The sequence below is a fragment of the Psittacula echo genome (genome assembly GCF_963264785.1).
Source record: "Psittacula echo genome assembly, chromosome: 11".
NCBI lineage: Eukaryota > Metazoa > Chordata > Aves > Psittaciformes > Psittacidae > Psittacula > Psittacula echo.
Window position 1 is genome coordinate 12,694,105 of NC_137746.1, and position 21,105 is coordinate 12,715,209.

At 36.8% G+C, this 21,105-nt stretch overlaps 1 protein-coding gene across 1 annotated transcript; it reads left to right on the top strand.

Annotated features, from left to right (window-relative positions):
- Positions 1-262: 262 nt before the first annotated feature.
- On the top strand, positions 263-17,670 carry GABRA6 (gamma-aminobutyric acid type A receptor subunit alpha6; the record flags this gene model as incomplete). Its single annotated transcript, XM_080626925.1, has 10 exons — positions 263-300; positions 500-618; positions 891-958; positions 2,087-2,307; positions 2,413-2,495; positions 3,103-3,246; positions 3,658-3,810; positions 8,216-8,475; positions 13,639-13,896; positions 17,620-17,670. The coding sequence occupies 10 exons, from the start codon at positions 263-265 to the stop codon at positions 17,668-17,670; spliced, it is 1,395 nt and encodes a 464-aa protein (XP_080483051.1).
- Between the last annotated feature and the right edge of the window lie 3,435 nt (positions 17,671-21,105).

Sequence of the window (21,105 nt, forward strand, 5' to 3'; positions counted from 1 at the left end):
CCACGCACCGTCCCTTCAGACCAGAGCTCCCCACCGGAGCAGTCAGAGGAGGCTGGAGCCAAAGGACACCAGCGGCTACAGACTCCCCACCTCCTCATCCGGGCAGAGGGCGGCCGAGGGCCACGGGGAAGGGCCTAAACTACCTCACTCTGGGCATCCCCGCCCGGTGGAGCCCCTGGCCGGGAAAGGAAGGATGAGCCCCGGCACTTGCTCCAGCTGACGAGTCTGAGGGCATCTGAGAGTCCTGGCACATACCTGAGGTATGGCTCTGCTCATCGCCTGGGTATGCCTCGCTGTGAGGTGAGTGAGCTTCCCCCGAACCCCCTGAGGCTCCCTCAAGCCCCGCCGCAGGCTGCAGGAGCGGGAGGGGGGAAATGGTGGCGCCCTCTCCCACCTCAGCTCTCCAAGAGGGCCGGGCCCCCGACGGTCCCACGCAGGGCGGAAGGGCTGAGTCGCGGGAACGGAGGGGTCTGACTGCGGGACTCGCCTCTCCCCGCAGTTCAGCGCCGGCGCTGGGGGACCAGGGCGGCGGGGGGGACCTCTACTTGGAAAACATCACTCGGATCCTCGACAAGCTGCTGGACGGCTACGACAACAGGCTGCGGCCGGGGTTCGGAGGTACAGGGAAACTCCCGTCCCCTCGGGGAGCCAGGGAGCGCACGGCTCGGGGAGGGGGGCACGAGCGGGTGGCCCGAGCTGCCGAGGGGAGGAGGGTCCCGTCCCGTCCAGTCCAGCACCCTGCAGGAGGGAGGCAGTGCGACCCAACAGCGGGCGGCAGAAGAGGACAGAGCCCCGCCAGCCCCGAGCCCGCCTTCTCTTGCTGGTGGTCCCGGATCCGCGGTGCCTCGAGGGGCCCCGCTCCACGCCCAGAGTGTCTCCGTGTCTCGCAGGCGCTGTGACTGAAGTCAAAACGGACATCTACGTGACCAGCTTTGGGCCGGTGTCCGACGTGGAGATGGTAAGGGCCCCACTTGCCGCCCCTGCTCCCCTTTCCCGGGATTCATTATAGTGCCATCTGAGTTGACCGTCATTAAAGCAGATTACGAGGCTTAATCTTCCTGACAATCTCTCAGGCCCAACAGAGTGGTTTGTCTGGAACTGCATATAGATATATCCCCAGCAGAGTCAGCCAGGGCAGCCCATGGCCCAGGCCTAAGCACAGAATGCAGCACTAGCCCCAGGTGAGAGCACTGACGGGAGGTCAAAGATGCCTCTTTAACCTCATTAAGAAGATTGTAAGCATCTGTGGCCCAACACATAGGTTTGCCTGACACCATCAAGTCTGCATGGTAGGAAACAACCTGACATGTAGCTGCAGGGGCACAGTGCGGTGTCTGAAATAGTTGTCTCTTGTCATGCTGGGTGTCCCCAAAGTCAGGTAGCTGCAGACATGGGTTAAGTCTGTCAATTACAGCAGCAGCACCCCCCCTTGCAATCCAGCTTGCAGGCTAGGAACTATGGGCATCAAGATAAAACCAAAAGCTTTTTCCACCTCTCTTCATCAGTCAATCTACGGGAAGGCATAACTTTGCCACCTTACAAAATTTGCTTTCAGCCAAAGTTTAGCTTCATTTCCTAATTGACTTTAGAGAACTCCTTGGACTAATATTAACCTGACACCATAATCTTACTGTGATGTGACTCATATGAGTCCTTTCTTTGTCAATATCCAAAGAAACAAGCAGAAGCACTGAGCATGTCTTTTTGTTCCTAGCAATTAAACATTAATTGGTTTTGCACTTTGAATGGATACTAAATTAGACATTTGTATTTTCTTAGACCTCAGTCACTTTGAAATAAATTATTATTTCTGAGAGGACAATGATTTTTTTTTCCTTACTCATATAAAATTATTTGTTCACTCATTAATTTTTAGCAATTATTTAAATAAAAAGAAATTAGGGTATTTTTTTTAGGCTTTTTTTTTTTTTAATAGCTACTTAATGGTAATAGGATTAAGTGTTTAAGTAGTAAATGAAATGCCGTTGGCACGTGTGGTGGGTTCTTTCATGGAGTTACTGTATATACAGTAACTTGGGACTGCTGACCCCCACACATAAGTCAACCACCTATTTATTTTCCATAGGAATACACAATGGACGTCTTCTTTCGGCAGACATGGACTGATGAGAGGTTGAAGTTTAGTGGGCCAACTGAAATTTTGAGATTGAACAATTTAATGGTCAGTAAAATTTGGACACCAGACACGTTTTTTAGAAATGGAAAAAAATCAATTGCTCATAATATGACAACTCCTAACAAACTTTTCAGAATTATGCAGAATGGAACTATTCTTTACACAATGAGGTGAGAGCCTGTTCTTTCACTTTTGATTGACCCTTCTTTTTGAGTCTTTCAGCAGTGTTCCCACATACCACTTTTTTCATTGTCATCTACTATAATGTATTCTAGACTAACCATTAATGCTGATTGTCCTATGCGGTTGGTGAACTTCCCTATGGATGGACATGCTTGTCCATTGAAGTTTGGAAGCTGTAAGTTTTTCTATATCTTTCAGTTTTTTTATAGTAATACATTTGGTCTACCTGTATGTGAGAAGATTAGAAATGAGATCCTAGAACACTACTTAATGACATGATACAGCTGAGATATTTTATTATATTTTTTTATACTAGAACCTTACTTTCTCTTCTGAGACTCAGACTATTCATAAGGACATGGATTTATTCACTGAAGGGTGACTGTTGTAGAATAGTTTATTGTTATTATTCTTACATATCTAGTTGTCAAAGTGGATCCTTCAGCAAGTCCTAAAAGCTGTGATACATTTACTACACTTAGTTTTGCAAATATTTAGTTGATCTGTGGTAACTGATTTTGAAAATATTTAGTCGAGCTGTGGTAATCTATGCATGTCCTTCATAGCAAATTCAGAAAGAAAAGCTGGTGTCTATGTGGCCCCACCTCAGCCATTCTCTTATTGTTGATTTTTTTTTGCATTTTGTCATTAATGAGGCTGGGAAATTGTTGGAGCAGGATACATGTTGCTGTAGGTATTCAAGTCACAAACAGGATCAGGTATTTTTTCAATTGTTTATAAATTACATGATTAATAATTTAATTTCCCCCTCTATAATTCAGATGCTTATCCAAAAAGTGAAATAATTTATACATGGAAAAAAGGACCCCTGCATTCAGTAGAAGTACCACAGGAGTCTTCCAGTCTCCTTCAATATGACCTCATAGGACAAACTGTATCTAGTGAAACAATTAAATCTAACACAGGTAAGATGTAGCCATGTGAGAACTACTGAAATTATAAACATCTTGAAAATAAATTGCAGTTCTTTTTCATGTAGAACTGAATTAGTTTAAATATCATTTGCCATTTTAAAAACTAAAATACTTGCCATTGCCTCTTTAAAGATTTTCCATACAGTCTCTTTAAACATACAATTTTTCTTGCAATTCTTCAGAATTTCCCCTGCCTCCCTGCCCCAGTAAAAGCAGTACATAAAATGAATATTATTCTCCCCTGTTTTCATAAGGTCAGTTACCTTTTTTTAATCAGCTTATTTTTATTATGCACCAGAAAGCCTGTAAGTGCTTTCCTCAGGACATAGCATGTTGGGTTTAAGCCAATAATGCTTACTTATATGTTGCCAAAATAATGCTGACATACTTGTCTCTTAACAGGTGAATATGTAATCATGACAGTTTATTTCCACTTACAAAGGAAGATGGGCTACTTCATGATACAGATATATACTCCATGCATTATGACAGTCGTTCTTTCTCAGGTGTCTTTCTGGATTAATAAGGAGTCTGTTCCAGCCAGAACAGTTTTTGGTATGCTGCGTTAAGGTCTTTGAACAGCCCAGCATCACATATACCATTCATTCATTACTTTCATTGCTTGTTTATTTTAGGCGAATATTCACTTCAGCTGCTCTATTTCCATCTTCAAAGGAAAATAGGCTACTATCTCATTCAGACATACATTCCATGCATCATGACTGTAGTCCTGTCTCAAGTTGTGTTTTGGATCAACAAAGAATCTGTTCCAGCGAGAACCGTGGCTGGTATTTGTGTTTTGTTCTTTTATCATTCACTTCATTCACTGTATGGAATCCATTGCATCAAACGGCCACTGTAGTCCAATGGGGACTGGAAAAGACAACTAGTAGGTTTCAGTAAACAAAAGTAAATACTAAAATTAAACCAAATAATATTCAACCTGCCCACAAGGGTCAAAATTCTTTACTCAGAATTTTTGGTTAACCAGACTTGTTTGTGGTGTTTTTCTTCTCCTCAACGTATTTTCTGTATGCAGGAAAGGACAATTCCAGAGCAAATGTCAGCCTCTCAATTTTTTAAAGTGGTATTTTTCTATTGATTTATTAGCTTCTGAAACCAATCTGAGTTAAAGCTTTAGGAAAAAAATAAACTACATGGGGTGGAACTAACCTCATCTGACATAAGGTACCTCATCTAGCACTCTGAAGTGCTCTCTTTCCCTTGTCTACAAAGTTATCTAAACAACTAGCAAGGAATTTAGATGAATAAAGTAAGGTGAGATGAATCCTGTTCCTAGCACAGGATGGAGTTGTAATGTGAAAGGCATGTCCACATTGCAAAATCTTTGCAATGGTTTGAATTAATGCTCCCAAAGCTGTGAGTTTTGTCTCCTTAATTTTTACTGTGTGCTCTGCTGTTAAATTGCACAAACCCTGCCAGTTGCAATATTGATAGGCTCTGCAACTGCACTCGTTAAGAGGTAACTTCCACTAACTGAACTGTTGTTTCCAGAAAAACTATGAGAAAAATACTAAGCAAAAGTAATAAAACTTGCCAAAAACTTCATGAGTCCACTATTCATACACAAGCATTTTGCAACCCTATGGTCTCTTAACATAGTATTTGTTTTTAAAAAATTCCCTTTATGAGGCTTGTCTTCAGTAACAAAAAGGCAGCTATATGTTCCCTAAGCATAAATGATACATGTCTCATAATTAAAAACAAGTTATAATTGTAGTTAGCAAGCTACGGATTTTTTACTATTTTATTTCAATTGGTTGGCATTTCCTACTTGCATGGAATGGTATTCATAAAAATATTGCAGACTTTTAGGAATGTGAAGTGAGCACAACTTCCTCAGGTGCCTCTGAGGGAAGATCAACACTTGTTCTTGAAATTCTCATTAGGAGCTAGGATACAGTTTGGGATCATTAAGCACTTAAAAGTATTATTATCTGGCAATTGGGATTTCTTTAAATGCTTAAAAATATAAAAATATCAGGCAATAGATTTTCCAGGATTTTTTTTTGCAGTCGAAGCATAAAATATATAGGAGGTTTGTACACCAAACATGACGCCACCTGATTTCGCTTTATATTGCACCTCTGGACTTTACAGTTACATCCTCTCCATTTTGAGTAAAACATATTTGTTACCTAGTGGGCAACGGAAGTCAGTTCTATATGCTTAAGTAATGTGCAAATAAGTCTTTAGCTGATTCAGAAATAAAGACATAGATACCCCAAACACTGGAATAACAGCTCTTAGATACCATACTGAAGAGTAAATATAGAATTAGAAACAGATTATATTTTATGAAAATAGTAAAACAGACACCTGTCTTGGTATTGTGAAAAATTAGTCATGTTGGCATTTTTGGAGAATATTTCAATCCTTGCTCCGTTCTTATTTCTCCCAGGCACAGTCTGAATTTATAGTCCTTACTAATTCAAAATCCCATGGATTCTGAATAGCTTCATCTGAGGAAAAGAGGACAAATTCCGTATAACAAAAAAAAGGCTTCCAGTACCCAGAAGAAAAAAAAAACAATAAACACCAGGTTTAAAATGGAGAAGTCAGTACCCTTTCTGCATTATATTGCAATTACTTGAATTATAAATTTTCAGTTTTACTTCTAAGTTCCCAAACTTTGAGAGAAGAGAAATTAATAGTAGAAGAATAACAACTATGTGCAAAAACCATTTTTCAGACCAAATTAATTTAGCAACAATATTTACCTCCAAAATGGATGCCAATTATCCTTTGCAGGATGCCAATTATCCTTTGCAGGTAATATTACAACAAATACTCTGAACATTTTTGCAAAGATAAATTAATGATCTACTCTTTACAGACCTGCAAGTGAAAAATGCGAGCTAGAAATACTTGAAGATGCACTCCTGTGTTCTTTATAATTGTGTCCTTGGAAACAACAGCAGATTGCTGGTATTAAGTTCCTTATTTAATATGGAGCTATGTATGTAGCTACACATACACATATATATGTATATACATGTGTGAAGTTTTATGAAGCATGGCATTATCAAAGATAACTTAGAATAAGAAGCATGGTTACTGGAGGTCTAATTTTAAGTATGCTTTGACTCCAAATAACAATGGCTATTATTTCACATTTTTATGTGTCTTTATCTAACCTTTTTTGTTGCTAGCAAAAAGTTCATCTGTTATTTTGCGGAAAGATAGTAGTCAGCTTCTACCTTCCCAGCAGGTCACCCTGGGAATTTTAAATTAGTATCTAGTCTCAGATAGCAAAGGTGTTTGGGGTTTTTTTGTTGTTTCATTTTTTAGCAGGAAAAGATAGTGTATTTCAATATTCGCATTATGTAACAGATTCTTCAAAACTTACCAAGAAGTGTTCAAAGTTGAAAGACAAGGGTAAACAATCATCAGTTACACAGTTTACGAACTGTAATTTAGCATTCAGTTTGATAAAGTAGTTTTCCACAGTGCAGAGCATTTCATCAATATTCACTCCACATTGAGAGAAGTCTTATCTATATCTGCAATAGAATACGAGTCCTATTCCTAAGTTTAAATTCCCACTGCAGTAAGTTTTTATTCAGACACAGAATATATAATTTTTATTACTAACTAGCATATGGACAGATTCTAATCTAATCACACATCATATTGAAAAGTTAATTCTGGACCTTTGAAATTGAAATATATCTCGGCACACTTGTATTCATATTATAAAACGAGCCTGGCAGATTTGGGAGAAGTAGAGATCCTACGTATTTTTATACCATTTCCTATTTGCATTTCATTAAAACATGTTAAGTAATGACATTGGGATGTAGTTAACCTCAGACAGCTGGCAAGCTACATCATGTGAAACAGTTGCAAAAAATCCTCTGAAAATAATCAAGTCACCCTGTCTTGATGCTGCAATATGCAATGACACTGCATCCTTTCCACTGAGCATCGTTCATAGCATATTGATTCATCATCACAACATGGCATTATAACATCTTTTACTTTCCCACCTACCCGTTCCCAATTGCAGAAAAAAAGCAGAAGAGGCTATTCTCCACCTTAATGCCTTTAAATACCAGCAGTTTTCACATTCTAGCAGGCATAATTATAAGTAAACATGAGTCACAGAGGCTTATATGTTAATGAGTTTGTTCTTGCGCTTTTTGCTTGTATCAAGCAGCAGTGAGAAGTGGGTATAGTTCCTACATTATTAATGTTATACACTTCAAAACAGAGAGAATAAATTCATGAATTTACTTGAAGAACACTATGAGGCCCATGAGCAACAAGACCAGCTTTGTGAAAACAGATAGGCAGCTCTAGAGAAGTAGGTTTTCTGTCCTTCCATATTTGTAACTACGGAGGCTTTCAAATCAAGGTACTGTTAGTGAATCTTAAATAAAGTATCCAGTGATGAAAGACAACAGCACGGAGGACCAAACTCTTGTTTTTTTTGAATATTTGGACCATAGCCTACCACTGATTTTTAATGCAGAATTTGATTGATTCAGTGAAGGTTCTGTAAGCCACAATCTGTCTTGTGCAACAACAGGAGAAAAGAGGGGATGATTTTTGGGAAATGACAGTCTGTTAATTTAGATTTCTGCAAAACAGTCCACTTACTAACCCCTCAAGTAAAGTGTCTTTCATAGTTTGAGCCTGCATTTTGATATACATGTTTATCACAAGTCTAAGAAGCTGCACCGTGTAGTAAGTAGTTATCTTAATTTTCAGTCTGCTCAATGTACTAAAGTTTGTTCAGAACTTTTAGATGCTTAAGACAGTGAATTATTGAAGAGTACAAAAAGCAGTCTTGTTGGTTAGCTGCTACGTAGAATGACAGCTAAAACCAAAAAGGAGTTGTTGGATTTATTTATTTTTTTTTTTTTTAATATATATGAATTTAAGAGTAGCAGGGTTGAAGCAAAGTTCTAATGCCCCCATTTTCTTTCTCTTCAAGGAATCACTACAGTTCTAACAATGACCACCTTAAGCATCAGTGCACGCCATTCTTTGCCCAAGGTGTCCTATGCTACTGCCATGGATTGGTTCATAGCTGTGTGCTTTGCCTTTGTCTTCTCTGCGCTTATTGAGTTTGCAGCTGTCAACTACTTTACCAATCTTCAGACTCAGAGAGCAATGAGGAAGGCAGCCAGGGCAGCAGCACTGGCAGCAGCACTATCAGCAGCAACTGTACCGGCAGAGGACGAGATTGTCTCGGTAATTGCTTGCTTTTCTGATAATAAGCATCATATAGGAAGAGGCAGCTGAAGTAGTAAATGCAAAACAATATTAAAATGATCTTAACCTGAAAGAGATTATGTAACCAGATCATGTCTACTTATCAAAGATATTGTTCTTATTTGAGAGAATGAAAATACTTCCTTTATCCATATTGTCTATTTAAATTTGAGATATGATTTACTAGAGAGATGTTTATTTGGTAAGATATTTAAGGAAAGCCATTAGGCTGTTATGCATAATACTTCTCTTGAGCAATGCTGTAGGCAGCATGGTCAGGCAGCTGTGGTTCTCTCAGTAAGTCTGAAGAATTTGTGGGATGCTGTACAATGCAATGAACATGTGCATTGGCCAGATGATTATGGGATCACTGTAGTACACTGATACATACTATAAGTGGGTCATCTGAAAGAAGAGGAATTAGCCTTTATATAAACTTGGCATCTGTTATTTTCATAAAAATCTGTGTTGGTGGAAGCTTGGGAAAATAAAAAACCATAAATGTAAAGATTAAGGATAAATTTTAGTACATGCAAAAGACAGCAAGGCTTTCTAGTATCAAAAAAAATGTCAGAATTGCTTATAAATATTATTCCTTATAACTTGGGATAAATAATGAATGCTGTCTCACAACATATGTTAATAAATGTATCACTATAGCCCTCCTGTTTTCAGGATCAAAATTCCATTTTGAGAGGAATAACAGAATTTCAATAACCTTCTGCAAAACCTTTGAGTCTCTAGTTGAATAAGGAAGTCAAAGAGCTGTTTGAGTATCATCATCAGGGCAACACCTTACTCACCATAAAGTAATTTTCCCACATTTGCCTATAAGTAGCAGTTAAAGTTAGAACATTTAGGTATATTTAACTGTTAAATTCATAACTGGTAAGTTCCATATAATAGCGAAAGCAAAGCTCCACAGCATCTTGTTCCTGGTCCTCACTGGAGCTAATCAGCAAATGTTCTTCCACTGGGAAGAACTGTGCTTGTAAGGCATATTGTATTTTGCTTACAATTTTATTAATATTAAAAAAATAAATCTGAAGACATTGTAAGCTATATTAAAATAATGCACTTTATTTTTACTAAATATATAAATGCAAAACCAAGCAAATCTTTACATATTTTAGCTCAGAACCACAGCTTTTTCTTTTTTTTTTAAACCACAGTTACAGAAAAAAATACAAAAGAAAGGCCAAAAAATTTAGGAGCTTGGAAACAAATATTTGCAGAACCTTGCACTGATTTTGAAGTGACAGCAGAAAGGCTGATTGAGATTTGCAACGTTCACATCTGCATTTATTTTAACTCTGGACACTTCCTTATTCAAATTTGAGTTAATCATAAGAAGGTTATCTGAACTAGAAATTTCTGTATGATAGGAGACCCATTCTCCTGTTTTGCCTAAGAGAAGCCCAGGAAGACAGTTTTGCTATGAAAGAAAATTCAAAGTTATGAACCATCCAGTTAAAAGCTGCTGCTGCTTGATTGAGAACCTAAACATCAAGATAGATGTATTTGCAGAATACTTTTTTAATTTCAAATTAACTATCTTCCTGAAAGAAAAAACTCAAAAATCTTTAAAAATAGTACCAAAAAGCCTCATCCCTCCTTCAATCTAGTTAATTTTATGTAAAATCTTGCTTTATTCAAATTAACAAAACTTTTTTTCACAGACTTTTATATTGTAGCCAAAAAACCTATGCACTCAGAAAAGAAAGATGGCAGAAGACCAAATTCTGTTCTACTGTACTAATAAAAGTAGGAGAAACTCTACTCAAGTAATGACTACACTGGTTTCAGTAAGAGAGACAATGGTCTGACTGTGTGCTCTGTTAACTGATGACAACCCAGCATGCCTGGTCTAGTTCCAGGAACACCACTCTATTTACCTCAGTTAACTGAGAGCAGAATTTGGCTTGCTCTCTTTGTCAGCTGCAGGCAATCCCTGCATGAAATACAAAACTATGGGTGTTCCACTCCAAAATACAATGGCAACAAGCTGAGCAGTCATCTGGACCTTGACAGAAACCTGGTTTTATTCATATGGTGATCAAGCTTATTCTAGCATGTCAAAAACAAACGTGTTATATATATATATATATATACACACACACACACATACATATATAAAAACCATTATGGCATTCATCTTTTTAATACATTCCAAATTGTATATTTTCTGTATCAATCATATTATTTCATCATTATGGCTTCCTTTGTCCAGGAATATCCTAATACTGGAAATATGCTGGGGCAGGGAAATTGGTGATGCTGTCTGTAGTACACCATTTGAAGCAATGCTCTGTGAGATGGTCAGGGAGTACACACCATGGATCAAAAGACATTCTTTCTATGTGAGAGGGTACATGTAAAAGACAAAAGATTATTACAGGGTGGTAGCTTGATTATAGTTATGTTCCGAAAGACCTGTTGTTTTAACAGAAAACAGCAAAGAGCACTGAAAAATACTGCTGGGAGACTTTGCTTTTCTCTACAAATAGCCTTGTCCCTGTGTTTCAAAATAACATGGCTTGGGCAGAAAAGGGTTCTTATTCTCTTTAATAACCCCGCTCAACTGCAGAGCACTTTGGTATAGGGGATTTAGTTTTCTATAATTGTGTCAGAATATATTGTGTATGTTTAATGAGTACTCTAGCATAACTAAAAACAAAGCACTTTTATTTGGATTATCAACAATTCTTTATGAAATCATCCTGGAAACAGCTATAGGTAGTAAAGTTTTGACTGAGAAAACGGCACTGTCAACAAATTAGGGAGATCTTCCTGTGTCTACACAATTGGAGGTTATCAAGTACATTATTTAAAACAAACCTCAACTTTCAGTTACGTTGACTTTTTATTATCCCAACAAGGAAAGTAGATGCTGATCATTTGGTTCCAAGTTAAATATTTGTCTGATTGACAAAGCCAATGGAGGATAGAGTAAGGAAGGTTTGGAAGTAGTCAGTAACACACACCAAAACAGAGAAATTCAAGATGAATTGGATTTAGACATTATTTTTGTTCAACATGGAAGTCTAATTCCACTACCTTTTCTGAAGGGGCAGATTAGGTACAAAATTATATTAAGTTAAATTTGAGAAAAACAAACAAATCAACCTCTCTAGTGCTGTTTGTGTAATTCTGTCTCATTTAGACACTCAGAGCAGTAGTTTCTCCATGCTACACAAATTTAGCGAAGTAAACATAGAGACAGGGGTAGTTCTGGACAGACACTGGTAAGTTTAAGAGCCAAACATTACTTCAAACATTTAAATCTGTTTAACATGAATATATTTTTTGACAGAGGCTCTGTCCTAATTACATTATTATTTTCTTGATATGCTACATAGAAATGTTAGGAAGAGATTCTACCACACATATTCACATTGAAAAGAGAATTACTAGGATTCCAGCCTCTGCTCTCCTTAGTGCTTAGCTGTTTTATATGACAGTGATTTTAATACAATGGGTGCATAGTATATTTTTCAAAGCTATGCTTTCTGCTTCTAATGGCTCTTCAGAATTTCCATGGAAAGTAAAACAGCTTTGAAGTAATAAGGTAACAACCTCTCCCACTAATCACCTTCACGTGATGGTTAGGTTATATTTTGAGAGGTGAATTTCAATCCCTTAAGGTTAAGAAAGAATTTTAACATGGCTTTCTCACGCTTTGAGTGAGTAATTAACCTAAATGATTTAACCCTTTTACTAGGCTAAAGCACAGAGAAAATAAATTTACATGTTATTCCTCTTAATATTTCTAGTAAAGGACACAGGATTCCTAAAAGATGCTATTGTGGTTTAACCCCAGCCAGCAACTAAATACCATGCAGCTGCTTGCTCACTCTTCCCTGCCCCCCAGAGTGGGATGGAGAGGAGAATCTGAAGAAGATAAAACCTGAAAAAATAAAGAAGAAGATAAAACCTTAGCCTGTAAAAAGGGCTAAGATTCACCTTAGCACTTATATTTTTAGGAACCACTCATTCTCCACAAAAGGTCAAGCTATCTTGCAGTAAAGTGAAAAGCAGCTACTTTACAACTCCTACAATTGAGTTCAAAGCAGGGCATACAAGCAAAACAGAATAGGAACTGTAATGAGAGCAGTAGCCCAGGCTTGGTTTGTCAGTCAGTTTATAGAGTGGGATTATTATGATGATTAGCGCAAGTGGACATGAATAACCCTCTTTCTGTTTCTGTGACACATCTGTAGATCATCCTCCATTAAAATCTGTCTGTTGTTTGCTGTGTTACTGGAAAAGACAAAAACAAACATCTGTGTTCCAGACAGACACAGCCCCAGAATATGAATGCCACTTCATATCTATCCAAAACATGGTACTAATCATTTAATATGTAGATGGCAAAGTGGATGAAGGAGGGATATGACAAGTTGGAAGTGTTGCTAGGTTATAGAGGAACAAAAAGAGCAATATGTAAGAGATATATACAGAAAAGTCATTACATACTTGAAAATGAAATTTCACACTAGGAAAAAAAAAAAAAAAAAAAAAAAAAAAAAACAAAAAACCACAACAAAACCAAAAAACCCAACATAGGACAATTTAGCATTCCTGTCTTAAACACCTGTAAACTTAGCCCCTTTCTTTTCATGCAGCAGTTTTCTAGTTCATCAGCAGACAGTTTGGGGACTAATAACAGTGCAACAATTTGACTCCATTCAGTGAGTGTCTACTGAAACTCATCAATGGGCTCACACAGTGAAGACTGAGCTTGAGCCAGCCCATATGTGCTGTTTGGTTTAAACTTGATTCATATCTACAGAAACTTCAGTCATACCAACATACTACAATTTAGATAGACCATTGTCTTCTTTTCCTTTTGGCTCCATCTTTTCTTTTTCTCTCTTTTAGTTTCTGTTTATTACCCTGTTAAATAAGGAAAGCACTTTTTTTTTTTTTTAATGTTTTTACAGCAAAGCTTTAGGCCACAAATGTACCTCTGTATATTTGCATTATTTCTATGATTTCCTTAGGTTGCTCTATAGCAAAGCAGCAGCAATAAAATTAGGTTGAGTAAAAAGATGGAAAGAAGCCTAATGATCACAAAGCCTAAGACTGTTTCCGAAACTCACCTTTTTCTTCCCTTCCCCTTTATCTTTTTTTCTTCCATAGCATTCTGACTCCAACTGTAACTTGAAGAAGCGAGTAAACTCCATAACATCTCAGGCAGATCAGTCTCCTGAAGCCAGCATAATATCAAATAGTGCATCCCAGTATCAACCAGCATCTGTTCCTCCACCAGTCCCACCACCACCACCCGTTGGAGGCACAAGTAAAATAGACCAGTATTCTAGGATCCTCTTTCCAGTGGCATTTGCAGGATTCAACCTGGTATACTGGGTTGTTTATCTTTCAAAAGACACTATGGAAGTGAGTAGCAGAATTTCTGAATACTTGCTTTAACATATTAAATGTTTACTTGACCAGTATTATTTTCATTGTTCATTTACTCCTGAACTGCAGTTAATTGGTCCTTTCTGAGCAAAGGTTTTTTTAACAGTTTTCTTTTAAAGTTTTCTTTAAAAGATCAGCTGTGGCTTCCAGTAGTAGTGGCACTCACTACAATGCAGAAAGGCTATTTGAAGATGAGAAATGTAAACACTTATCTCTCTGCCACATTCATGCACTGAGCAGAACACATTGTGTAAAACAATGTATGATGCCATTCTCAGCAAACAAACTAATCTTAAATCTTCCATTTCTTAATCTTCCTATCTGCAGTAAGGAATGGTAGAATTATCTGTTGAAGCAATGCAGGGAAGGAGATAAGAACTTCAATATCTCCTAAGGCTTGCTCAGTGAGGTAATAAGATAACAGTCTCCCGAAAGAAGGTTGTTGTTCATTATAAATATTTATGCAGTGTGAAAAATTGACAACTATAGTATACAGTTTGTGAATCAAGAGTTCCTGGTTTTATACACTTTAACACTGATTTTCCCCATTTCTTCATACATCTGAACTGTTTTATGCAGACAAAGCTGCTAAATTATTTTATTAAGTTTGTTCATGTCAGGCAGAGAATGATCATGCCTTTAGATATCCGTAATGTCCAGAAGAGATGTGTGCCCTGCCAACTGAGCATGTCTAGAATAATCAGTCAGTAATTAGTCATTAAAAGCTTGATTCTTATATGTTTTAATTCTCTATTTTTCCCCCTTTTGCCTAAATACAGCTAATAGTGTCCCATTTCCTTGGTAAATATATATATACACATATATTGATTTTCTTCATTGCCATAGAGGTTTTGAATCTCACTTTATATTACAATCATTATGATTGGTACATTTAGCTTTATTGAGGACAGCTAAAGAGATAATGATGGTATTTAGATAGTACCAAATGCACCAAGTCCCTATATCAATAAAACCAGAGGCTGGCAATCTGGTAGGAGTGGTGAGCAGACTGTACCGTTATTTCTAAGATTAGAGGTAAAGCAGGCCAAGAGAAATCTCATGGACAGCCAAGAGATGGTGCAGTTCTAAGTAAACGAGACAGTGCTGATAAGCTGATTGGTGGCATCTTGCCTCTGCTTGAAGCAGAGGCTACTAGCCTCTAATTTTGCTGATTTTTGCTATTAAATGTATGATCTGGGAATTGCTGTCTCTCAAAGATGGAGTGTGCTGCCAAGCAGCTTATACATGAAATCAGGAGCGCAGGAAGATAGGAGGCACTGTCTCTTACAAATGTTCCTGCAGATGTCTCTCTCAAGAGGTCACAGCTGCTAACTCCCGGCCATTCAAAATCTGCCCAATGCTAAATTTAGCATTTGTGCCAGAGTTACTGATCCTGCTATTAAAATATTGACTATGTGTGCAAATTACTTATCTCAATCAGAGAAGGGAAGTATCTAAAAAGCACATAATCATTACAGCTTCTGTTTAGAAGCCAGTTCCTCAGCTTGTGTAGCTTACCATTACTCCAGTGATTTCATTCAACCGTTCACATTTTGGATCTAGAAATATTTGGAACACAGTTGCAATTTCCCTTGGTAGTGATGAAATATTTACGTTTAACCTTGTATATTAATAGTTATAGTAGAACTAAGCTTTTAAAATACTTCTAAAGTCTAGGACATAGTGGTGACTATAAATATTTTTCAATGCCACTTTCGCAAGCTAAAAAACATGCTCACAAGCTCAGAAATTATGTTCTGTAGCCTAATAGAATGACAGGAATCCAGCATTAAGATTCATAAAATTACACAGAAGTTTTAGGATCTGCAAGTCTGTATAATGAAGAAGGCATTTCTAATAAAATGCATGCCTTTAAACATTTGGATACTATTTTTAACAGTAACCAGGACTAGGAAGATAACAAGAGTATCTTGGACTGAACTCTGTATTTGTACTTCCAGATGTACTGAATCAAGTCCAGCTTAGCAAACCCAGAAGTTTAGTAGTACACTTTCATTATAAAATTAATCTTTTGCTACATTTTAAAGCAAAACAGCAACATTATTTGAATGAAAAAAATCCCACATTGAAATTAAGTGCTTCAACTGAATACTTTTTATATGTGTATGGGGCCTTAATATTTAAATAAAAGGTTTTATTCCGCAGGGGAAGAAATGGGAAAACATTCAGTAGCAGTCATTGATATGTGACTTGATACATGAGATTCCTTGTAAACTGGTTTGCACATGGAATAGCAGTAGCATTGCAGAACAACGGTTACATTGCTAAAAGTATAGAAATGAAGGTACATCATTCTCTGCTTGCATTTTGCTAGACAGCATGTTGTTGGAACCTGATGCAACCGAAGGACACCCAAAAGAAAACAAAAGGAGGTACTTGAAAATTCATGTAGGAAAGAATCCCCAGCTGAAATACCAGATGCCAGTTTTCAGACCACAGAAAATGCTGACACTTGTATGATAAGCCTCCCTTCTCTCAAATGGTTTTATAAATGTAATGCTGACAGATGCTTAACTATTACGATAGTTTATAATATGAAAAAAACCCCACACACATTAGAATTACTCTAAGAGGACTTAGTCCCTCACTAAGGTCAGTTTGTAATCAATTTAGATGGAAGCTGTGACATTCCCATGATTTACACATGCAAAATGGAACAGGCAGGTTTCTATGGAGCACATTGTCTGTTAAGTACAGTAGTATCTGCCATCCACAAAAAGCTCTATACAATAATAAATAATACGTATTTGTCTAGATTAGCCAAGTAGAGAAGTTCTTGACAGGAGAACTATCTGGCAAATGAGAAAAAGTTGCTCTAGATTTTTATTTTATCATACATATTTTTGTTTTAAATCTTGCTAAATCCTCGAGCTGAATACTAATTTCTGAGTGTGACCTTGACAGGTGAATTGCATACTTAATTTATTTTAATATTTTCTTGATTTAGAATGCAGAGAGTGCCCTTTTAATGAGAAAAATACAAGTACTTTGTCTACCTTTGCCATATCATTTACAATGCATATGCTGTTCTCACATCTTCTTACACATCTTTCTAAAGTAATCTCTCAATTTTTATATATAACTTTATGTTAAAAATTTTAATGTAATCAAACACTGAATGATGGAGTGAATCAAACTAAAGAAAGATATGATTTTAAAGTTTTAATGATAAACTGCAGAAAAACAAGCAGATGCCAGCCTTTATGTTTGGGAGCAGAGGAAGGCACAACATCACTAAATGTGCTGAGTGCTGGGTATTGGATGCAGAGAATGCATGGTGGCAGGAAGAGAAATACATAAGTTGAAGGAGAAAATGAGATGCTGATGATTCAACTGGGAATAAACAAGAACAGAAGAAAAAAACAACGAACACTGGAGAAGTATATAGCTTCAGCATGTTAATATTCATAAAGCTTGCAGTATGTATTGTTACATTATGTTTCAGTTTAAATACTGGAAAAATAAAGTTCAGGAAAAAGTAGCCACTGCCATACATACTTATAATTGAGCTTTGAGCATCCAGGTAATCAATTTGAACATCAGATACAAAGAGGATTCTCCCTTGTAATGCAGTCTGGTTTTAAGTCTAATGAGACAGTTAGAAATGAGGTGATTTTGTTGGTCAATTCAGCTGTCAGCAACCCACAGCTTAAACTTCTCTCTAAACTTTTCTCACAGTTTTTTGAACCTACTGCTATGCACTTTCGAAGTGACCTAGAGTCCTACTGAAGAACAGCTCAACATTTCAAAGAAATCAGTGGAGCTCATGTGGGGTTGAAGGGACTCCAAAGGATTTGTCTATCCACAGGTGCTCTCCATTTTGAAACATTGGAATTGTTTATATTGGGCATCACCTGGAAACTGGACAAATGAAAATGACGGAAACTGCAGAGGGTTCTAACAATACTTTAGGATATCTTAGATTGATTCTGCTGTAAAAGTTCTTGTTAATTTATTTTGTTCAATTATCAAAGAATGTGCATTTGATATAATTCTGTTTTAAAGAGTTAAATGTTTACATTGATATAAAATGTCAATAACAGGATTATTTTTTTTTTTTTAATGCAATAAGCATTACTAAAATAAGCCTGATTCTGAACTGGTATAACTGAAAGTTTAAGAGTTGCACTGATTTGCAGCACTTAAAATTGACTCAAAATAATGTTAAGAAATCCTATGAAAGGAGCTGCAGTCCCATCACTTCTTCATAAGCCTTTCATAGAAAAGATGGAAGATGAATTCTGATTTTCTTTAATTTCATTTTCATCTCCTTTAATTTGTAACAATATTTATAAAGAACAAGTTAAGAAAAAAGGAAATAGAAACTGGTTTTTATGTACTTTAGCTGGTTACTTATCACAGTGTAACATTTTTTGTTGTGAGTGACCATGGACACAACCAGACTAATAACAAGAAATTTCTTGGCAGGACCTAGAAATACAGGACTGAGATGTAAGGCAGTTTTCAAAGTCTAAATCTGAATAGACAGAACAAGGCAGCTACCTATCAGGCTGAATGCAAGCCCCCAGCTCCAAGGAGCTTCCTGGAAGCAAGTCTTGATAGCTAGTTAGGGAACAAGCTACATTTTATCAGCTGATTCTACTGAATTGCCCATAGCAAACTCCTAGAAGTTTTATCCAGAGACAAAGTGCTGTCAGCATATTCAGAGTTTATAAGTAATATTTTGTTACTTGCCACACAAAGGATTTCTCATATTTCATAGTCATCTATTATTTTATTGTATATTCACCCTTCATCTCCACAATCCTTCTGAAGAACGTAATTAGGAAAGACATGCCTAATCAAATCAAACCCAAACCAACTTTGTTGCGGGTATAATGGACACTGGAGGAAGTCAAAAAGACACAAGGAAGTCTTACATGCAGACAAACAAAAATTAAAGACTCCTATCTTGAAATTAATTTTAACACATTAAAATTAAATTAATTTTAACAGAAACATGAAATGCTGTACTGATTCAGGAAATTCAGGGTATTTTCCTTTGCCTAAATATATATCTTAGTCGCTGTGATAAAGTATTTAGGTGCAAGCTCACTCAAGTTGTCAACTGCTGTATTTGCATTACAACACTTTCAACTATCTGGTGACCTAGCTGCAGCTGTTTTCCTCCTTCAAGAGCAGTATGTACCATTTACTAGTGCAGTAGCTGGACTGAACACGTGAGATCACTTTTTGTACTCCCTGTTCTTTAACTCCGAAGAGCTTAGATGGGGAAAATTTAGGTAGATTTGAGTCAATAATAGCTATTGTTTGCACAGACATGTAATGTTTGCAGGTTGCTTTTCCTGAATCTCTGCAGGCCAGTACATTTGGATGTATTTGCAAGTGCACTGAATTCTATCTTCATTTTGCTTTGAAACTAAAACTGTGACAGTTTTTCCCATGTTAAATCTTTACATACTATTTCTTTAAAAAAAAAAAAAAAAAGAAAGAAAGAAAAAAAGTATGGGCACTGGACAAGTATTTTATATTCAGTAAATACATCTTATTTTGCAAAAAGTGAAGTATGCTGTAGGGACCCAGAGGTTATTTTTGAGTATAACTATACTCCTTGCTTCAACTTACTGGTTTGCTATTTTGAGTACATTAATATCTATAAGAGTTGTTAGAGTACTTTAAAACTGGTTTATGAACAACATGAAAATGTTTAAAAGCTATGAGAAAACAAATGACATTGAAGAAGTTAAATTTTGTATCCCATCTTTGTTTAAAAGAAATCTAAATTTGAATTTTACAACAGATGCAGACTTACTAAATAGTAACTATTTCCTTGGGGTGTAGTATTTCAGTGCATAAAATAGTGGTAAATTCCTGATTAGGAAGCTGTATCAGCCATTAAAAATGTACTAGCAACAGTATATCTCAATATGACCACAAAGACTGCTTACCTATTTTAAAGGAGCTTTTCATGTGGAAAAGCTAGAGTTGGTTCTCCACATCTCTTCAAATGGTAGGAAGGGAATATGTATTTTTTCCTATCACATGCTTTGTAGAGACACAAGTGTAATCAATAATAATGTTAATAATGTCAACTTATATCTTAGAATAAATGTAATTACAATTAATGTTAGTTATTAACAATCCTGATTATAGGTTAGGTTGAACACTAACCAAACAAGCAATACAGTAAGAAGAGCAGATACATAGAAAAGGTTTTTTTTATATCTATATTTATGTATACATATATATACAAACATTTCTGTAGAAAATAATTTACATATATTTCTCTAATACAAATTTAAAGGAAATCAGCTATTTATTTCTTTCAGTATTTTTTCCTCTTTTGCAATAGGAAGAGCAGGAGGTAAAGTTGCTGTAGAATGGAAATTTGCATGTGCAAAACAGGACACTGCAGGGGAGAAGATGGGCAGTTACCTTGAGCTATTGCACTCTGTTAATACATTATTCAACACTGACCTAACTTTCTATGTATCCCAGTAGAAAAGATACTCTGGTTTTAGCCCACAAACCCCTCAAAGGGACAGAGTGTATCTTAAATTCATCTTTAGTGCTTTCTGCTTGCTCAGAAGTGCAAGAATTAGAAGAACTAATAACACAATTACAGAATTATGTCTTAGTACAGTAGAAACCTCAATTACATATTAGTCATATTATTATTGATCTGTGGGTTTGTCCCCCCTCCATTATTTTTTCATAATTCCTAAACCAAATAATCCAGTAGTTTTAAGATACAGAAACTATGCAATGGCACGCTAGATCAGCCTTGAGATCATCTATTACTGTGCTCAAAGGACAGTCCTTACCAGAAGCTAAAGCAAGAGTCGGATAAACCCCAAATATGTGAAGATGAAAGTCCTCAACATTCTTGATATAGTGTACTGTCCAATATTTTGATGCATCCTGTCATGTTACTAGCAAGGCCTTTCACTTAGTACATATGCAAACAAAGTTCAGAGGTGACTTTGACATTGCTTAGTTCATTACCTTCTTGTTTCTCTACCAGTTCATGACAAGAAGAGCATTCCTCATCTGCCTTCTTTATAGAAGTCATTCTTGAAGGATTCTCCTCCAATCAGTAAGCAATAAAACTCCACATAAATGCTGTCTGTCCCCTGGCTTTATGGAGAAACCTGTGAAGGAAAAAGTCCCTATCCACCAGCAGACTGGGTAAAGACTTGGGGA